Source organism: Mustela putorius, unplaced genomic scaffold (assembly GCF_011764305.1).
Source record: "Mustela putorius furo isolate JIRA1106 unplaced genomic scaffold, ASM1176430v1.1 tig00000580_pilon_pilon_pilon, whole genome shotgun sequence".
NCBI lineage: Eukaryota > Metazoa > Chordata > Mammalia > Carnivora > Mustelidae > Mustela > Mustela putorius.
This window is the reverse complement of record NW_025421423.1, coordinates 13,421,109-13,442,673: the sequence shown is the minus strand read 5'-3', so window position 1 is coordinate 13,442,673 and position 21,565 is coordinate 13,421,109. Positions and strand designations below refer to the sequence as shown.

Genomic DNA, 21,565 nt, shown 5'->3' with positions numbered 1-21,565 from the left:
TGCTAACCATCCTGCAACACACAGGACAACCCCCCACAACAAAGAATTCTCCAGCCCAGACGTCAACAGTGCTGCTACTGAGAAACCCTGTTCCAAAATCATGGAGGAGAAAACAACAAAAGCACTACTCTTACTCGCTGACAACCCACTATACTTGGTACTTCACAAAAGCATATGGTCTGTATGACAACTCTTCAAATGGGTTTTGCTCTGGCCAGGGTCCAGGGCTCAAGGCCTAGAGAGTTACTTTGTGCCTAAGACGAAACAGCTTGCAAATGCAGAACTAGGGCTCGAACCCAGTCAGTTCAAAGGGCCCAGTTCCGCATTAGTATGCCGGGAGCCCCTGAAGTCATTGTACACTGTTTGTAGCAGACACTTAGGCTTTCTTCAGCCAAGAAAGAGCCCTCAGGAGTAAAGGGCATCAGAAGGAGACAAAGAAACCAAGCCTAAAATGGAGCCTGTACTTCCAGAATGAACCTGAAGGCACAGGCTCCTGAACCACGTGACTCTTCTCAATGGCCCCAAGCCCAGCTTCTCTGGGGTGGGGGCACATTTGCTACCCTGCTTCCTGCAGAGACACTGAGGGCTGCATCACGAGGAGAACACCAGTGTGATTTCAGTGTGACCAAGATACCACATGTCTCAAAAATTTTGACCTTAAAATAACTTGCGTCCAGATTTTTGAGAACGTGCTTTGGGGTTAGACAGAGCCCAGCTGAAATATTGCTTTTTCACTCTTGTTGTTGTTTTAGACGAAGGTCTATGCCCAGCATGGCACTTGAAGTCAAGACCCTGAGATCCAGAGTCACGTGCTCTACGTACCAACCAAGCCAACTCCTCACTTTTCCACTTATTCATGGGATCATTGGGGGAAACAAGTTACTTTATCTTCTAAGCCTCAGTTCCCCCATCTGTATTATGGGCATCATCATCACCACAGCTTCATGGGAGTAGGATGAGGACACACACAAGAAAATTAATGAATTAAGTGGAAGCCAAAAAGCGAGGGACCCAGAAGTGAGTAAGAGACCAATGAGTATGAGATGGCACAGTGGTGGTGGCACTGCATCACTCTATGGTTTATATTAGAACCTAGAGCATGAGAGAACAGGGCTGGATTGCCAGATGTGGCTGTGCGGGTGGGGCTGCGGGCAGGGAGAGCACAGATGTGGACCGCCTGTGTGAGCGTTCTGCGGAAGAACAGTGCACCATAGAGTCAAAAATAGAAAGAAGGACAGAATGAATCCCAAGCAAGTATCCTTTGTGATTCCAATGAACATTTCTGTGGTTGCCTTTTCTAGAACAGTTATTTGTGGATGACTGTCATCCTGTTCGTTGCCAAAATCCCAACATGTAAGACACACATGCTTCTGCCTAATGTCTCCAGTCTTCTGCTTTGAGTCTCTTAAGAATGTGGAAAACTAAGTGAATTCTGGCATCCGAATTTGTTCGGAGACCAACAGAAGCACTCCGAGAATCTTAAATCGGAAGCAGAAATGAGCCAGTCCACTTGGGTTTTGAACTTTCTTTCTAAAAAGCTACAATGTCCCTCTCGAGGTGAGCAGCTGGGACTTCAACATTTTATTCAATCAATATTTGATGGGACATATTTTAGAACTGACAGCTGATCAGATGAATCAGTCATTGTGGTGACGAGTCAGTGATTCACCCATGGGGCTTTTGTCTCCTGAGAACTTCACCTCTCTCCCCAATTCTAGCCTGTCGCCACAAGCACTTCCTTCTACAATAGTAGCATTTCTCCACACAGGTGTATTTGCTCAGAAAAGGGATCTCTATTCAATTTCCCAAATTCGAGACTCTTAGAAAACCAGAGATGGAAGACCCTCAGAGAGTCTTCACTGAAAAGATGAGGACACTGAGACCAGAGAGAGCAAGAGCCTTGCGGAGAGTCACACAGCAAGTTAACAACAGAGCTAGAATTAACACCCTGGCTTTACAACAGCTTGTCTCTGTTTCATTTACTACTCACTATAGTTTCTCCTCTTCACGGGGGTAATTCCAAGGTGGGGGGGGCACAGTTCTCCCAAATTTCTCATTAGTCAGAGAAAGTTAAGAACAATGTATTTCAAAGCTTCATGAATTTCAACGTCATCCTTGTGCAGAGGCCACATTAATCTTCTCTGGATCATTCCATTTCTGCGTATGTGCTGCCGAAGCGAGCACTAGAACACTGTATTTCAAACATATGAATAAAAGCTGATGAAATTAGAAAGAGACTCTTAAGTAGGAAAATCACAGGGCAAGCAGCAAGACTTGTGGTCTAGAGAGATGTGAGGTTGACAAGGCCAGCGCAGATCTAATTGCCAGGATTCTCCAAGAGAATAAATGTGAGGTCCACATGTGGTCCCTTCACACTCAGGGACAACATGGAGGGCAGCTGACCATGGGCTCAAGCCAGAAACAATCCTTTGGGCTTTCTTAATCTGGCACTCCAGGAGGAAAGAAAGCACTCAGAAGATGGGACATTTGAAATTAAAAAAATAAAAAAGAGATCATTGAACAGATTTTGCTTTCAGCGATGCTGACCATTTTTGCTTTCTAGAGAGCCAAGAATAAAACCAATAGACTGGGCTATCCTGACATTGTCCAGGGAAAAGTTGTGCAACAAACAAACAAACAAACAACAAAACCATCTGTTTATCCACTGTAGGGACCAGCCCTCTCTTTCCTTTCCCACTGCAACTCTGTTGTGCTCTTAGCGAATTACATTTTATTTGTGTTCTATTCTTTTTCCCTTTACAGCAATCTTTCTTGAACCTAACTATGTGCTGCAGAGATGATTAGCAACACTCTTAAAAAAAAAAACAAAAAAAAACTCCAGGGCTCCTTACCTGGGTCACTGAATCAAAATTTTCTGGAATAAGTCCTGGGAATCTATATTTTTAAAAAAAGCTTCCCAGGTGATTCTAAGGCCCAGGATTGAATCGTCTAGTTCCTTCCTCCCTCCCTCTGCCCCTCTTCAAAATCTAATCTGTGCGGCCTTCTAATAATCTTGGAAAAGAGATAACATTCTTCGTCCCAAACAACCACCAATTTACAAATAACACTTTTATAAAAAACCATGCCGGGGAAACCTGGGATTTGTTGCCTAGCTGCGGACACTATAAAGAACTGTAGACTCAGAAATGGAAATGTGGCCATATTCTTTCTTCCTGAAGATATCTAAGGAAGGAGACACATTTAAGCGCAAATTCTCGTGCTTTATATGAAGTCTTTATTATCTTCAGACTTCAAGAATTAATATTAATTTATTTACTATTAATTAAATATTCAGACATAAGGAATTAAGACATGGCCTAAACGGACCCACACTGAGGTTCTGAGTTAGAGTGCTATTATTACCTTTTCTTTTTCCAAACTTAAATGACACTGATTTTCCTTAATCTTTCCTGGAACACATTCTCCCTGCTCTCTGATCACTACTCGCTATTGCTCCTTAAGTTCTTCGAGCTACTCTTGGTTCACCAGCAGGGACTAAAATACCTTCGGGACACAACGGTACTCATCTACTCTATGGTTTGGAAACAGTTTCCCTATTTATTTTATATATTTTTATTTTTTAGAGAGAGAGAGTGAGTCAGGGGAGGTGGGACAGAGGGAGAGGGAGAGGGAATCTTAAACAGGTTCCACACACAGCGTGGAGCCCAACATGCGGCTCCATCTCACAAGCCTGAGATCATGACCCGAGCTGAAATCCAGAGTCGGACGCTTAACCGGCTGAGCCACCCAGACGCCCCACATGTATCTCTTTAGGAGAATTTCTTTTACACTCAGGAGAGACTTAGATTAATGGGCTCAAATCTAAAGATCTAAAGATTGATATTCTGCTTCAAACAAAGAAAATTCCCTTTAGAATTCCTTTATTTAGTGGTTCTGCATTTAATCTGTTGTCAATGTCCAGGATTCTGATTCTATAAAGATTAGATTCTGAATCTGATCTCAAAGCCACTTCTGTTTTCTCGTGTTCTCTTCTCTCTGTCCCTCTGAATTCTCAAGCTATAAAATTTTAGGTCATCTTCCTCCTCATGAATTCCCTTTTCTATATTTTTATATTTTCCCTATATTTTTATATTTCCCCTAATGCTTGCAGGTCTCTCTTGAATAATCACGCTTCTGGAAGAGTGTTTGTGAGCCCCCATGCTCACCCCTCCCTGTATCTGTGCCCTGTGCCACACAATTCTAAAGTTCCTTCCACTAAAAGCCGACTGTCTCCCCGCCTTGATTTTGGGGGTGGCCGTGACTTGCTGGGGCTATACCATATGGACAGTTCTGTTTCCTCCCGGTCCTCTGGCTCCTCTGCCATTGCCGTAAAAGGAAACACTTATGGTCAGCTCATTAGGCCCAGGGGATGAGAGCAAAGACTCGTCCAACCTATGCCCTAGTGTCACTTAGCTGAGCTCAGCCCAAATGAGCAGAGCCAGAATGGCCCAACCCCATGGACCGTTAAGACTGCAGGACGCTCGTGCTTCCAAAGAGCCTTTAGGGCTGTTCCAGTGGCTCTAGGGCTGTGAGAGCGAACTAAACCATGCCTGACTAAGGAAAGCGCCTGAGGGGGCTCAGGGTCCTCTAAGGCAAAAAGCAGGACAGCTCCTTTCTTCCCTTGGCACAGGAACCTGAAGATGCTAACGTGCAACAGAGAAGTTTCGAGTAAGATGAGAAGAAGTAGAAACCGATCTCCAGGGAATAGCTCCTTCCTCCAGAGCCCCTGACGAAGAAATGACACCCAGCAATAGTCCTGCTACTACAGAAAAGCAGCTCCAGGGAACACAGCTCAACCCCCAGCAAATGACCACTGCCAGGCAGAGCAGCCATCACTGTGCTGGAAGGACATGCGCCCTGAATCCAGGCCTAATAAGCACCCACATCCCCAGCCCTTTAGGCTGCTGTGACTTCTCTCCTTCTGGCTCGGCTATCTGGGTCTTCAGTGAGCTCAGAGAGATTGCCTGCATACATCCGCAAGCTCTTTATTCTGTTGACTCAAAAGATAAGAAGAGATGCTCTTTATTTTTCCGCATATGGGGATGACCGCGTGAATGTTAAACCAGCCCTGAACTCTTGTGCCTCGCTCTGGGGGTCAGTTTAGCCCAAACTGAGTCTTGATTTAAGATTCTCCCTCCATAGGGCGCCTGGGTGGCTCAGTGGGTTAAAGCCTCTGCCCTCGCCTCGGGTCATGATCCCAGGGTCCTGGGATCAAGCTCCACATCAGGCTCTCTGCTCAGTGGGGAGCCTGTTTCCTCCTCTTCCTCCTCCTCCTCCTCTCTCTCTCTCTCTCTGCCTGCCTCTCTGCCTACTTGTGATCTGTCAAATAAATAAATAATAGTTTAAAAAAAAAATAAGATTCTCCCTCCATGTAATGGCTCATCTCACAGGTAAGGGTTACCACCTGTGAGGCCAGAATAATGGTCTATGTGTACGCAGGCCAAAGCCAAACTGAGAGTTTGGTGGGAAAACTGTGTTTTCTGATGCCATTAACACACACACACACATGCACACACACAGAAAAGGTCACAGGCCTAATTTTATCCGATTTTCCAAGTCCTTTCTGCTTTCCATCTATGACACCTAAAGGATGAAATGAATGAACAGGTTCAGCCTTGGTCAGAAAAGATACCCAGTGTTTGAAAAATGATTTTAAACAAAATTTTCTGCCCATCAGTGTGTACCCTGCCTCCCTTCGCATCCACGGTAGCGAACAGACTGTGCTCAGGCCACGGGGCTCCTAGCATGAAGTTAGCCCGGAGAATAATCTTCCAGGCTTCTTCTGCCAGGCAGGGGTCCCCTGATACGTGGCCTGCCAGGTCCCAATTCTTCATTCAACAAAGAGTTGGGGAGTTTCTGCTCGGCTGCTCGGCACCAGACCCATCTGTCCTGAGTATGTAAAGCCAGTGAGAGAGAGAAATGAAGACGACGGAACTTCTAACGAGAGCAGAGACAAAGCGATGCTGCTGTATTATATCCACGGTCACCTGCAGCTGAGAACACCATGGACTTGAACTTCCGAGACTTCCTGCAAAACCACTTCTCTGAGCAGCTTCTTTCTCCCCAACCTACCGTCTATGTTTTCAATGATCCCTGGCTCCCTTATCTTGCCTAAGACACAGCCAGCTGAGCCGCTTCGGAGGAGAAGAACTCCCGAGGCTCAGGACACTGAGTGACTTGCTCCTGCCTCTCCCCTTCCTACCTCTGGGCTACAACAGAAGAGCTTTCCTACTTCCTAGAGGCACTTGTCTTCAGAAGCTTGATGCCGTCTTCCCAGGACTAAGATTTTCTTCTTCTAATGACATGTATAGATCTCTCTATCTAAAATGGCTAGTAATAATTTAGCCTTTACCCTTTGTATGCTAAAGAAAAAAGTGGGTGTACATAGACACATACGTGCATAATACCCACACACATGCATGTGCACACAGGACATACAGTCACATTCATGTGTGCCCACACGTGTATCCATATCCACACACATGCATGTATGTATACATATGTATCTATATTCACATGCATGTGTACACAAACATGTGCATTCACATATGTATGATAATATACACATGTATACACACTCACAAATGTGTAAATGCACACATGTGCACACATATCCACACACGTGTTGTGCATGTGTGCACATTTACACACATGCACATATCCATATGCATGCCTATTTGCATGCATGTGCACACACATGTATACATATTTGCTTGCATGTACACAGACACATTTCCATACACGTTTGATACATGCATGTGCATGCATACACATTCTCATAATGTATGCACATATGTATACACATTCACATACATGTTTGTGAGCACACATTCACGTGTATGTACACACATATACATGTTCACATACACATGTGTGTATATGAACATATGTACATCGCATACAAACTTTTTCTTAGTGAATTTCCTCTATAAGCAAAATTTAGCTAAGCTGTTCTTGAGAACACTTCAAGGGACATTAAGGTCCAAGCAAATAGGGATCCAGGCCTTTAGGGCTTATGGCCAGTCTGATTTCCCTCTGGTAACAGTACTGGAGTCCCCAGGGACTCTCACAGTCCTCATACATCCTTGGGTTTAAAGGCTGGTAGTGATGTAGTAGCCTTGCCCTGTCTTCTAAACCAGGTTGCACCCTCAGGAGAAAGAGTTGAAGCTCCTGAGGTTGAGATTTGAGGCGGGCTTTGGAGGGATACGATGGATAGGGAGGTTCGGTTCTAAGGCATCTCTGATTGCCACTTTCCACCCCCCTCTCTTAGCTCTGGCTAGGTGTCCTGGGACCTGATACGACTACAGTTTTCAAGTATGAACCTATGTTTCTGCTTCTGTGTGAGCCTGGCCAACCACTGGCCACAGGAAGGACACTTATCTCCCAGACGGAAATGTTCAGAACCTGGCTGAGAACCATAAAGGAACCCAACTCACCCTCTGAGCAGGGCGAACAGACAGTGCAACGTTAATTTTAGAGCTCAGGCATGTAACTCACAGTGGTACCCTCATTTGGCACGTCTCTCGTTCTCAGACCCCTGGCTACTGTTTCCCACTTCAGACTGATCAAATGTAGGAAAGAGACCCACTACAGCAGCAACAACAGCTAACAGCCTGACTCACAGGAGGAAAAAGACAAAAGCTGGTGGAAGAACTCAAAAAAGGTGGGCATTTACTGAAGGGGCGAGCTGCTTCCAACACCTCACTGTTCCAGGAAAACATCGCTGTACCGATAACAGCCCCTACAGTAATTAGTGTTCAGAGTAGTAACTCAGGGTTATCTGGAAACGTTTAAACGATACCAATGTACTCTGTTTTGTTTTGGGTTTTTTTTCCCCCCCAATGTACTCTGTTTTTAGGAAGAGAATTCCCCAGCTCTGGGCAAAGGGGCTGGCACTGAGAAGGGCCCCCTAGAGGACAGTGGCGGTTACTGCACTGTAAGACCCCAGGGAGGGAGGGGCGGGGGTGGGCGCCGGCGCTGGGAACCACCTACCTCTGGATGTTATCTTCCAGCTGTTTGACTCGGAACTCATCCTCCTCAGATTGCCTCCTCCTGGCTTCCTCCTCTTCGGCAGTTCCGGCGGGGATACCCTGCAGCAGCCATTTTTCCCGAAGCACTTTGGACTGTGGGAATGAGGGAAGAGAACAGACCAGATGATACCTCTCCCTCTCCGTCCACAGCCTTCTCCGTGCCGCGGTGCCTCGGTTCGAGCTCCGCCCCTCGTCACTGGTCACCTGAATTGCTGCCTTCGCCTCCTCTCTGACTTGGCTCCCCACCTCCCCCAGGCCCAGCCCCTAGAGAGCCACCAGTGCGATTTATTTCTGCATTTCTGACTATAAAAAGCTTTTGAGAACATACAGAAAAACAGGAAACAGGATAATGAATGTCCGTGTAACTCACCTAGCTTTACAATTATAAACAGTTTGCCTTATTTCCCACAAGTTCTTTACCACAGCACTTTAAAGGAAATAACAAGCATCGTGACATTTCACCCGTGAGTATTTCAGTATGAATCTCTAAAACATAAGGGCATTTTTCTGTGCAGCTGCAATTTCATTATATAATTTCTTAAGATCACCAGATATTGCGTCCATCTTAAAGTGTTTTAAAAAATAAAAAAGATGATGTCATACTTCTTAGAAGCTTTTTAATGATTCCCAACCATCCTCAGCAGTGATCTCCAAATGGTATTAAAATCATGTACTCCATTTGCACCAGTGTACTAATATATTGTGGAGTGAAATAAAAAGGTGGGTTTTTTTTTGGTTTGTTTTTAGTAGGCTCGTGAGGAGCCCAGTATGGGGCTTGCGTTCAACCCTGAAATCAAGACCTGAGCTGAGATCAAGAATTAGATGCTTAACTGACTGAGCCACCCAGGTGCCCCCCCCCCACCGCCAAATAAAAAGGTTTTGAGTTTCAGGCAATGGCGAGGAGGGAGCCATTACTGCTTTGACAAGGGAAATGAAAACAGCTCAAGAGAAAGGCAGGCTGAAACTCCCTAAAACAAAGAGCAAGGTGAAGAAGGTAGGGGAAAGGATTTTTGATTTGGGTTTTCATTATATGGTGCCTAGATGGCAGAGGGTGGCTATTAGATGTTTGTAGAGGCTGGACCCTAGGCATCATGGCTGAGTGTCCCCTGGTCAGGTTGGTGGTCCTGGAAGGCAGTAAGGGTGCCCCCAAAGCAGGTCATGTGACCAGATTTTCCCTGGTCCTGTCATGGCTATGAAGCCAGTCAACATAGTGGAAGCATAGGGTAAGCCCTGGGTTCTCTGGCTCCCAGCATCACCTCTGTCAGAATCCGGTTTGACCTCCTCAGGCAGGCTGAGCAAGGTAAAGGAAAGGAGCCCCTTATAATGACTCAGAGCCAGGTTATGCATGGCTCCAAGCCAATTAAATATGACATACAGAAATGAGAGAGTAGAATGTCTCCAATATTATAGACACAGAACTCATACTCACTACCGTTTGCTTTCTACAACTCTCATAAGCAAAAGGTAGACAATCCCAGAGGTTCACATTTGTCTTGAGGTTAAGGAACAAGAGCTCCTTATGATAAAGCTATAAAAGGAGTTATTAAAAATTACCAACTTTAGTAACAGTAAGAATTCATTAACGGTTCTGATTCACCATTCTATTGAAAAATCTAGCAGCTACGCGGGGCCATGAAGCTGCTGCTGGCTGCAGAGGGGTAGGTTCCAATGGCTCGAATTCCTACATTTCTGAATGGACTTTTTGAGTCCATTTTGACTGGACATTCTGGAAAGGCAGCCTTGGAGAGACCCAGCTTTCTCTGCCCCAGGAGGGGTGCTCTAGAGCCAGTGCTTCTAGAGACCTGACCCAGTGGCTGCTCCTGAGAATGTTCTGTCTGCTCTCCTTCGCACTGTGCCCCCCCCCCCCGCCACCAAGGAAAGGGTCTAACCACTCATTTCCAGCTGAGTCCTAGCCATCCGTCAGTACTTATGACAAGAGCAGCCTGGTGACCACGAGCGTCGAGAGCACATGTGCCCTCACATCTGTCTCTTCTCTGGATAAGGCAGTGAGTGATGGTGTCACCAAAACATCCCCAACAGCTGGAGCCAAGAAGAGAGACTCTAACAGAACAAGACAGCGGGCCTGGTCTCAGAGAAGTCTATTTCACAGAAGTGTTTGGACATTACAAAAATTAAAAAGCAAAGTTGATTTTTTTCCCACTTGGCCTTGCGTGGGCAGACCACCAATCCAAATATGTTTCCCACAAAGGTTCCCTTAACCTCCGCCAGATCACTTCCTGTTGTCTCTAAGGGTCAGTGGTGTTATGGCCTTAGACTAGAATGCACTTGAACGTGCTTTTCACACAGGCCTATCGAAAGCACCCATTTCCCCCTACTGTACTGGTCCTTACTGGCTTGCCTAAGTGTTTGAGAAATAAGTGACAAGCAGAGCATGCAGAAGTGAACACTAAAAATAAAAAATTTTCTTCTTCTTTTTTTTTAATGTCCAGACGGCATATACCAAAAAACTGTATCCTAGCTTACAGCAGTGAAGAACGGTCAAACTTCACTTTGGTCAAGGAGAGGCAACTGTGAAGAGTCAAGACAAAGGAAGTATGCATAAGGCTGATAGGAGAGCTCGCGGAAGCACAGATTCCCACCCCCCCCCACCAATATGTTGATTCTTGAAGTTTAAGGTAAGGCCTAAGAATATGAATTTTAATAAGCTCCCACGTGATGCTGTCATTGATGGTCCTGGCCCAAGGTCCACAATTTGAATAGCCCCACAGAAGAACCTGTGACTATCCAAGTGCCTGGAGAATGCCTAAGCCTTCCCACCAACTAGCCAAACCTGACCCAAAAAGGAGCTCGTCATCCTCCCACTCAGCCATCTCTCCCTCTGCATCCCTATCTCGGGAGCAGTGGTGTCCCCATCCATTCCTGAAGACACCGCTCTGGATGATGGGCGAGTCCTCAGCGTCACTAAGCTTTTGTCCCAATAAACAACGATGTGAGATAATTTCAGACTGCGAAACATGCACGGCAGGAGGTAGGCAGGACAATATGACAAACAGGAACAGAGAGAGGACACTTTAGGGGGGAAAAGTCCCTGTGAGTACTTGAACACTTGAGCTGAGATCTGAGATCCAAGGAAGGGGCATTCACAGGGAGAGGCCGGCAAACGTAACAGCCCAGATGTGGGACAGAGTTTAGCGCGTTTGTGGACCAGACAGAATGCCCAAGCGGCGGGACCACAGTGAGTGAGGGGTGAGGAAGGGAGGGCAGAACAAGTTGGAGATGGAGAGGAGCGCAGGGGCCAGAGTTGGTGGGGTCCTGCAGACGTGCTAAGGAGTTTCCTGAGCACCGTAGGAAGAGAACAGTTTGGAAGGGACAGGATTACAAAGTGTAAGTGATTGGATTCTATTACATCACCAGTTGAGAGAGTGTGCTAGCTGGAAACGGAGGAGCAGCAGAAGAAATGGAAGGCACGGGGTGTACTTCAGAGGGAGAGTCAACATGACTTGCTGACAGATTAGATGTGGGGGGCAAGGGACAGGGTGGGATTCAAGACGACATAGACAGTTGGTTTGAGCAAAAGGGTGGATGGTGGTATCCTCACTAGACTGGAAAGACTAGAGGAAGAACAAAGGCTGGAACAGCAGAAAACGGACATTTCCATTTAGGGCAGGATAAGTTTGAGAGGCTTATAAAGGGAAGCGACACATTCAAGTGGACACGTCAGAAAAATGGCTGAATACAGGAGCATGGAGTTCAGGGGTCACTGGAACCAGAGACATCTATTTGGGAGTCATTGATACATAAATGATATCTGAAGCCACGGTATCGAGTGATGATGACGATGATGATGATGACAATGATAATTATCACTCCTCCCCATTGACTCCCGGCGAGATCTTGGTTTGGTATTGAGTTTTCGTCACATGATTTCAGTCCACACAGAACCCAAACCAAGACTTCTGATAGAAGAAACCAAGTCCTGGGGGCACCTGGGTGGCTCAGTGGGTTGAGCCTCTGCCTTCGGCTCAGGTCATGATCTCAGGGTCCTGGGATCGAGCCCTTCATTGGGCTCTCTGCTCAGCGGGGAGCCTGCCTCCCCCTCCCCCTCTACCTGCCCCTCTGTCTCTCTCTCTGTCAAATAAATAAATAAATAATCTAAAAGAAGAAGAAGAAGAAGAAGAAGAAGAAGAAACCAAGTTCTAACTTCTACTCAAGCTCTGTTTAAAGGGCCAGTGGAGACGTGATGGGAAAAAGTGGGATGTGAAGTTCCTTTACACTGCGTACCCTGCCTGTCAATTCAATACTCTAACATTTGAAATTGGCCTTTCAAACATACTAATGACCAAGAAAAGTCTAAAATTAGTGCTAAAGGTTCACAATAGCAGGAGACACTAAACATGTTTGCAGCAAGGCCCACTGGAACCTTCAGGCTGTATAGCAAATGACCTTGGTAGGTTGACAATAAATATCTTGTAGGGTCACAATTCAGTCTTTGATTTTTTTTTTTTCATTCAATCTTCTTGAAAGAAAATGCTGTGGTTTTTAAAATATAATGGCAATTTTCACAGCTTGGTTTAGGAAAAAAAAAAAAAACCCTCTAGTCAGGGTTCCCTGCTCATGAATAAGTAATTCAAAGGCATCTTATGTATTAAAGATATGATATTAACAATTCGATTCTGACAGTGCTGCCTCTGTCATACAAACCTTTATAAATGTGACAGTTCCAAAGGGATTCATGTGGCAAAATATGCTGACTGCTCTTGCTGGGACCTTGGACTGACCAATAAAACAGACAAATCTCTGGCCATTCAACCCAGAGCACAAAGGGAATATTAAATTTAGTCTGTCTGGTATAATCTCATAGTTGATTTATTTTTTAAACTCAACATTATCCCAGGTCACATAATAAAAACAATAAGAATAAATAATTATTTCCCTGGAATACAAAGCCAAGAGCATTTTTCAATAGAAGAATAATGATGGCTCTTACCTTATGACATACTAGGATTATATGTTATATATTAAAAAGTGAGAGGGATGAGATGAGGGTGGTATTGGCCCAGGAGTGGCAGATTCATGGAGGAGGAAGAAGGCACCAATGGTGGACTTCCGTATAAGGGAGAAATATGGATATGATAAAGAAGACATTTAAGTCAGTGAGGACAAGAATGAATTAATCAATAAATCACGTTGGGGTAACTGGTTCACCATCAGTAAAAAGTAAAGTCATTCTTATCTTATTTCATATAGAAAAATAAATTCTAGATGGGTTAAAATGACTGAAGGATAAGAAACATCCTAGGTGAATGTTTGAGACGTTCTTTGCAAGAACCACAACAACGTCAGAAATCATAACGTAAAAAGAATGTTAGCTGTGATATCACAACTATTAAAGGTTTGTATGAAAATGTATGTACTCATTTTAGATTTTAATTATTTCTTTAGTTATTCAGGAGAGAGAGCATAAGTTCTGGTGGGGAGATGCAAGGAGAGGGAAAAGTAGACTTTCCGCTGAGCAGGGAGCCTGACATGGGGCTGGATCCCAGGACTTGATCCCAGGATGCTGGGATCAGGACCTGAGTTTAAGGCAGAATCTTAATTGACTGAGCCACCCATGTGCCCCTTTTATGAGAATTTAAAACAGCCCATCTATCAAAATCCAAAAAAGAGGTAAAGGTGAATGTATTCTGGACCTGAATGTTAAAACCATTTCATTTTAATCACCAACTGATGAGGCTTATGAATAAGGGTCATAGAGCTTAATCTATAAAAACATACTAGAGAAAAAGTACAGAAGAATATATCTCTGTGTGAGTGACATCTGGGTGACCAGTATACAGCTGATATCTTTTTTCCTTTATATTTTCCTACACTTTAAATTTTTACTTTTGGAATGATCATGCATTCCTTTCTCTTACAATCAGCAAAAGAGTAATTCAGCTATTGAAATCACTTACTGGTCCCATATGTGAGCACTTCTTGGAAATTCTTACATCACAAATATTAGAGACTAAGTATAGCTAAGGATCTTGTAAAAAGAAATCTGAGTTTAATTTGGCGAGGACTTCAAAGTGCTTGGGGATTTCCTAACCACTGGAGTGTAGCAGCTCTTTCAATATTGGGGGTCTTTCATTGCATTGCATAATTTGTTTATTGTCCATATATAAAGTAAAAATATTCCATTTTTGTGGCACTGCTCACTGCACAATCCTACACATTACAATTACCAAAAATATTAATCACATAACTGTGTGATTATTATCAAAACTATGGCTTTGCATTCTATTTTTTTTTTTTTTGGTTTGACAAGAGACCAGTAAATCTATCTAAATAATTTATACCTCATTGCATGAGAATAAAATGTCCATAGACTACTGGACCATGAGAACTATATCTTAATAAACATGAAATCTAATTCTAATGCTTTTCCATTTAACTTTACACTAAGTATATGTCATTTTTTTAGGGAGCATCTCAGATTTTATAAATTAGTGGAAGAAATATTAATTGGTGACATATCTCTTAATATTTTCTACTTCAAGGAACTGCCAGTAATCAATAATGTCTCCGCATGGTCTAAATTTTCTGGAGTCCATGAAAGTGTAACTTAGAGTTATAGACAATGATGATGGTAACTGGCAGCTCTCTAGACAAACTATTCAAAATGGAATATTACATTTAAAGAAAACAGTGACCTGGCGAAGGCTTGGTTTTGAGGGTAGAGAAGCCCTAGAGTTCAACCAGGGCTTCCTCACGTGGAGTCTCTATGTTCCTGGGCAAATGACCTGACCTCTTGAGTTTGTTTCCTCGCCTGTGAGACAGGGAAACTAATATCTCTTTTGCGGCCATTACTGAGGGGATGTATTTAAAGTACCAGGCACGTACTAGGTACTCAAAAAAATGACTATCACCGAGGATGGCCAAGGCGATGACACGGCTGCCATGCAGCCAGGACAAAGCTGGCGGAGTCCCTACCAAGAGGCTCACAGAGGAACTATAACCTCAATGAATTTACTACCATCCAGAGGTGAGGCAGCTGAGCTCACAACTGAATGATCACAGAGAAGATGACTCAGGCTATTCAAGTCCCGTCAACCGCTAACTGACTGAAAGTAGAACATATTCTTTTCTGGTGCCTGAAGTGATCATATCTCTCAGTCAGGCACCACCAAAATAACTCAGTTATTTTGGGAATGATGGCCTCAGAACAAAGAGAGGCAGAGTCATGAGAGAAGTTTCACCTGAGCCAAAGTGAGGCCTGATGACACATGCCTCACCTACCTCAGACCCCACCTCACCAGAGCACAGGAACTTGGTACCTGCAGTCGTTTCCATTTTTGTTTTCATGGTTCAAGACTAGTGATCTACCCTTGTTCTGTCTACATGGGCTTTCCCCAGAGAGAGAAAATCACAACCCCTTGGTCTCCATTTATTAAACTGTCATCACTTCTAGTTCTTTCTCTTGAAGTTACAGGAAGATGACCTAGGTGAAAGGGCCGGGTGTTCCCTCAGCTAGCCAATTACACCAGCAATGTGAGAATTTTACCAGGATAACCATAAAGAACTGGTTCCCTTGTTTCCAAGTCTCTGAGGGCGTCTCACTGCTTCTACATGCAATACTAAGTCCTTTTACTGTTATTTCTGTTGACTGGATGGCCAGACACATGGATGGATACTGAGCTGGACGTCAGTCCTGAATGAGTCCTTGGTATCCAATCAGGCATCCGGAATGATAAAAAGTGGGAAAAAGAAACTTAATTTTCTGACATATGTTTATTGCCCGACTTTTGGTTCAAGGAATGCAAAAGCAAGGAACCATGTTGAGCTTAAAGGGGAGAGGGCCTGCCTAGTCAAAACAGCCTCTCATTTTTCCAGTCCCCTTCATTAAAAAAATCCACCTTAAACCAAGAACTCCTTTTGGTCTCTTGTAAGGAGTGAATTGACTTTTCTCTGAGCCACAGTCCCAGCTCTGTCCAGAGCGACCTTGAAAAATTCACTTGGTTCCACTAAGTGTTAAGTCCCCCTCTACGCAAGAAGAAAATACTAACTCTAGCCCTCAGTGCTTCCTCAGGAATGGTGTAAGCAGAGAGTAACAGCGTAGGGGATGTATTGTAAGCTCCTACAAAGAAAGGTCTATAAACGGATTTATAAGAGCAAAAATAAATGGGCAATATTCTCAGTATCATGCTGCTGTACTTCCTTTTAAACACATTCTCTGGTTAAAGTGGATAGTGAACTGATAAATATACCAAGCGGATTTAGGTCATGCTGCTATTTGAAATCAGCTTGCTGATCATTCTCATCTGAAGGATTCATTTAGCACAACGCTATCTTCTAGAGAAGAAAGGATAATACAATCATAAAGGCTCATCTTGTTGGAAAGAATCTAAACTATCTACAGCCAGCATCACCCGGAAAGCCAGCCCCACCTTCCCAACCAGCCCTCTGAGCAATGCGAATCTGTACATGAATGTCACAGCAACTTGAGTGGGGCAGAGCTGCAGACGGCATGTAGCAGCTCCCAGCTGGCCGCTGGAATGCGTTCACCGTACTCTGCAAGCCTGCAGAAAGCAACATGCTACAGCCCGTGGAGTCCCTGTGACAGTGACAGAGCTTTCTCGTAGGTTGTAATCAATTACGATGCTTAAGTGCCTTATGTTTTAAAGAAACATAAATAATGAAACATCTCTCTGTCTCTCTCTCTCTCTCTGTACAATGGAGACCCAACTGACCGAAATCATTTCAATGCCATCTTTCAACCAACTGCTCATTCAGAGAGAACACTTACAAAATTGTGAAAGTAGAAATAAAATGAATGCATCCCCGGAAATACACAGGGTTGCTCTTTTTTATCAGATCATGATGCTTTTATCTCCCTTTTCTCCATATCAAGAAAGAAAACATTCCGGTGTTTTATCTATAAAAGAACAGCCTGTTCAATGGATCCTTTGGAACCTGTGAACACACACACGCAGGGCACCTGATACACTGGAGAGGCAGCCCCAGAACACTGCCTCTCCCACCATGTGGAGATTCTCGTCCCGTTTCTGTATATAACCAGCACATTTCACATGCACACACCAGCTCCCAAACCCGTCCACATGCACACTGTAATCTCCTCCTGCTCGCAGAAACTGAAATGCTCTAACAATGCCCTGCACTGGAGGAATTCACAAGAAAAGCCCAAGGATGGTTTCCTGACTGGAGGAGAAAGGGCTCATGCAGTCGGCGGCAGTGCCTTCGCGCCAGGGCAGGCTCTGCCCGGCTCTCCGGAGTGTGATCTGCATGTCTAATCATGGAAAAGGTTCGTGGGATCGGCCACTTACCTTGGAATGCTGCAGCAGAAGTATCTGTTCGTCAAGCTGCTGGCGCTTGCCTTCTATTTCAGTCTGCGTCTTTCTTTTTTCCTTGAAAATAAAGAGAGAGAGCCTGTAAGAGTAGGTGGGTGTTGGCTCCAGGAATTTTAAGGCCGGAAGCAGTGGCCGCTGCCACCGCAGCAGCAGCAGCAGCAGCAGCAGCAGCAGCTCACATCTGGAGAGACACTCGCAGACATGCTGGGCACACACGCATGTCACCTGCCCCTCCGCCTCCAGGAGCTTTCTCCTAACATGCCTGCCGTGGGCTCTGCGAGTGGGAGAGTCCCCTCAGTCAGCCGGGCTGCAGCAATTGAATCCAGAAGAAAAGGCGGTTTCCACACACACACACACACACACTCACAGAATCATGTTCTATGCAGTGTTAATTTGGAGACAAAGAATAAAAATGTCTCCAACGAAAAGCTAGAGGTGGTTATCGGCTACAAAGATGACAGAATGTAACCGGGGAGATTCTAAGGTTAGCTTTCTTTTATTGAAATCACACACACAAGTAATCCGACATAATTTCCAGTTTCGTAGGACACATCATTCCTGTTGGATATCACCAAAAATGCAAATTAGATGGGTGGTCTTTGCTGAAACTAGTGTCTGGGTGAGAAGCGCAGGTGGGGCACTGCCGGTGGCTGGGGCTCCCTGAGGTTATGTTAAATATGAAATCTGAAGTTGGTTTGTCTGGATCCAACTCCCAGCTCTGCCTTTTGCTACCTCTGTGACCTCTGGCAAGTTCTTTTACAACCCTGGGTCCAAGCCTTCTCTCACATAGAGAGGAGATCATAATTTGTACCTAAACCTGGGGTTTAGTGGGGTGTGGATCCAATGAGACGATGATATAAAGGGCTTGGAACAATGATCTGGCACATAGTAAATGCTCAATAAATGTTACTTGTTCTTATGCTTATTGCCATCGCATTTACTTCTAGGTAATGCCTAGAGGCGGGCTCTAAAGGGATGTAATTCCCCTGTATTCAGAGCAAAACCTTTCAACTGGAGTACAAATTTAATGCTTTTCTCCTTCACATTTCTCAAATGCAGACAATAGACATCACATAAACATGACTGATTTAAGACTAGAAAGGCCAGCCTTTAATAAGAGCTGGCTTGTTCCACGTTTTGTTTCCAAAGTGCACAGTGGGGCAGTCTGCCGAGACATTCACTGCCCTGGATTCCTTTCCTTCCCTCACATATGCAGGGAGAAACTTGCTAGACAGACAGAGTGGCATTCTACAATACGACCGCCAAACCCCGGGGAAGACAATAACGCAGAAGGCCGGCTGCCGTGCTCTGTGTCAACAGAAGGCTATATTTTACGGCGTAGCTGTTTCTGGGGATGGGCTCGTGCCACTGATGATCAAGTCAGCACAGCAATGATTTGTGTTACAACCAAGTTCCTCTGGGCAATGCACAGACTTGTAAGAAATATTAGTTTATTCATCTCCAGTCACTGGGAGACGTGATATCCACGTCAGGGGTATAACCTCCCCGCCAAAGTGAGGCCCGAGAGCTTCACCATTTACCAAAGAACTCTGATCCGGGGCACATTACGGATACTGCTTAAGCCCAGAGTATGTGTCAGAACATATGATATATGACAGTGGATGGCAAAGTGAGGCCTCATGAGAAGAGCCCCCTTCTCCAGGGTCTCGGAAGTGCCAGGTGATAAAGCAAGGGCCTCCAGAACTGGCTACCCTCTCTATAACCTAGCGACTAGCTCCTCAACATTAGAACGACTTCATCATTCGCTTCCACTGGAGGTCAAGGTATGTATGTAGTTGGCCAAATGTAGATCCAGATCCATGATCTAGGATGTCATGGACACAAGATGCAGAGACACCATACTTGAGCACGTGAAACTGTGTGTTACGTGTCTATTACAGACTGAACGCTTACGTCCTCCCCCGACATCCGCATCTGAGAATGTCATCCCCAAAGCAACAGTGATTAGGAGGTGGGGACATTTGGGAAGTGGTGAGGTGATGAGAGCAGAGCCCTCCTGAATGGGACTAGTGCTCTTATATGAGAAACCCCAGAGAACGCTTCTGCACCTTCTGCCGTGTGAAGACACAGTGAAAAGACAGTTATCTCTGAACCAGGAAGCAAGACCCCGGTAGACACGGAATTTGCCAGTGCCTTGATCTTGGGCTTCCCAGCCTCCAGCAGGAAACAAATTCCTGCTGTCTATAATGCACACAGTCTCTGGTATTTTGTTATAGAACCTGAATGGGCTAAGCCAGTATTCTAATTACATGTCTGGTCATTTGCAAACCTAGGCTTTCCCACCTCTGGGTCTTTGTTCGTATAGAAAATCCTCACTCCGGAGTTACCCACCATGCTAGGAGGGAACTATACCCTGAGTAGAAAAAATATTACCAATGGTATAAGCAGTGAACCCTTGTATGCCCAAGCAGTAGACTGATTGGTGGCCACTGTGAACAGACATGATCACAAACAATGCAGGTTTTAAGATAGTTCATTAAGAATGGGTAGGAATCAGGTAGGTATAAATTAATGGGCGACACATTCCAGGAAAAGGGAGTTGTGTGAACAAGGGTAGAAATGTCCTGGCATGTTCCAGGGATAGTGAGGACGGAAATCTATCTGAAGTGCAGAGCTTGCTCTTCGGAATAGAGATCAATGATTCAAAAGATTAGCTAGGACTAGACCATTGAGGGCCTTGAATGCCAGGTCAAGAGGTTCGGATTTCATCTTACAGGCAATGGCATATTGCAGGGTTCTAAGCAAGAGAGTGATACAGTAAAATGGCATTTTGGGAACATTAATCTGACACTGGTGTATAGGATAGATTAATGGGGGGGATGGGAGCTTTTTCTATAAATTTTCAAACAGTAAATATGTTAGGTTTTGTAGAATATACAATCTCAAAACTGTGATTATAGTGCGAAAATGGCCTTGGACAATATATGAATAAATGAGTATGGTTCTGTTCTTCTTTTTTTTTTAATAAGATTTTATTTATTATTTGACAGAGAGAGTTCACAAGCAGGCAGAGAGGCAGGTAGAGAGAGAGGAGGAAGCAGGCTCCCTGCTGAGCAGAGAGCCCGATGTGGGACTCGATCCCAGGACCCTGAGATCATGACCTGAGCTGAAGGCAGCGGCTTAACCCACTGAGCCACTCAGGCACCCCTCTGTTCTTCTTTTTATTTTCTTTAATATTTACTTGAGAGAGAGAGAGCACGTATAAGCAGGGGGTGAGGGAGAAGCAGACTCCCCACTATGCAGGGAGCCCAACACGAGGCTTGATCCCAGGATCCCGGGACCCCATAACCTGACCCGAAGGCAGACACCTAATAGACTGAGCCACCTGGGCCCCCCGGGGGTGGCTGTGTTCCAATAAACCTTTATTTACAAACAGAGGGGGCAAGTCAGATTTAGCCTGCAGTCAGAGTTTGCTGGCCTCCAGATGAAAAGATCATTAAAAATCTTAGGAGTAAACTAACAAGCCCATCTTCGCTAAGAGCTGTTCCAATCAGAATGGAAAGGAAAGGACAAGATACAAGAACCAGAACTGGTGGGACTTGGGACTCCTAGGATCTAGGGCGGGTAGGCAAGGCAGCATCCTGGCTTTTAGCCACACAGACCAAAGCGTGCTGGAGTGGGAACAGGCAACAGTGGGAAAGCAGTACTTTCCCACTGGTGCCGTATTCACATTTTCCCTGAGGAAACGCCTTATTAGGTTAAAACTCAAAACCAAACAGTTGTTAACATATACAACCAGGCACCAGCACGAGCATGTTTACATCTGTGTTCCGTCTGCTGCAGACTCAGGCTTGGCCCCGTCCCAGGGACCCTCTGCACATCCGTGGCTGTTGGAGGAATCTTTGATGAGTTGAGTCCCCCTCCACAGTGATGTGGTTAGGTCCTCAGGCCACTACTAACCCAACAGAAGAGTTAAGACGCACAGCTAGCCTCTGTATACTATCGGTTTCGAGCCCAACGTCCAGCAAGTTCCAAGAGGGCACTGGTGGGTTCCGGGTATCACCTGCTTGGGCTGCTGGGATCCGAGCTGTGCTTCTCACTGGCTCACCTGCTGCTTCCCAGACTTCTCCTTCCCCGGATAAAGGCAAAACCACTCACTCTCTTCCCACGCCCACTCCAGACAGTTAGACATGATTCCCTTTAGTCTCATTGACCAGAAAACTGTATGTTAATAACTTCCCCATCTGTGTTTTCAGCCTAGATCTC

At 45.0% G+C, this 21,565-nt stretch overlaps 1 protein-coding gene and 1 non-coding gene across 5 annotated transcripts in view; both read right to left on the bottom strand.

Moving 5' to 3' along the window:
• The window catches only part of PALM2AKAP2 (PALM2 and AKAP2 fusion), a 446,433-nt gene that overhangs the window by 241,071 nt on the left and 183,797 nt on the right, over positions 1 to 21,565 (bottom strand). For all 4 annotated transcript variants that reach the window (XM_045081684.1, XM_013053849.2, XM_013053842.2 and 1 more), the window contains 2 exons: positions 17,315 to 17,395; positions 7,993 to 8,123 (listed from right to left, as the gene is read on the bottom strand). In XM_045081684.1, the coding sequence (XP_044937619.1) occupies positions 7,993 to 8,123; positions 17,315 to 17,395 (212 nt within the window). The remainder of the gene's footprint in view (positions 1 to 7,992; positions 8,124 to 17,314; positions 17,396 to 21,565) is intronic.
• LOC123392508 lies at positions 2,079 to 2,184 on the bottom strand. The gene has a single exon (XR_006607230.1). It is a non-coding gene; the product is annotated as a U6 spliceosomal RNA (small nuclear RNA).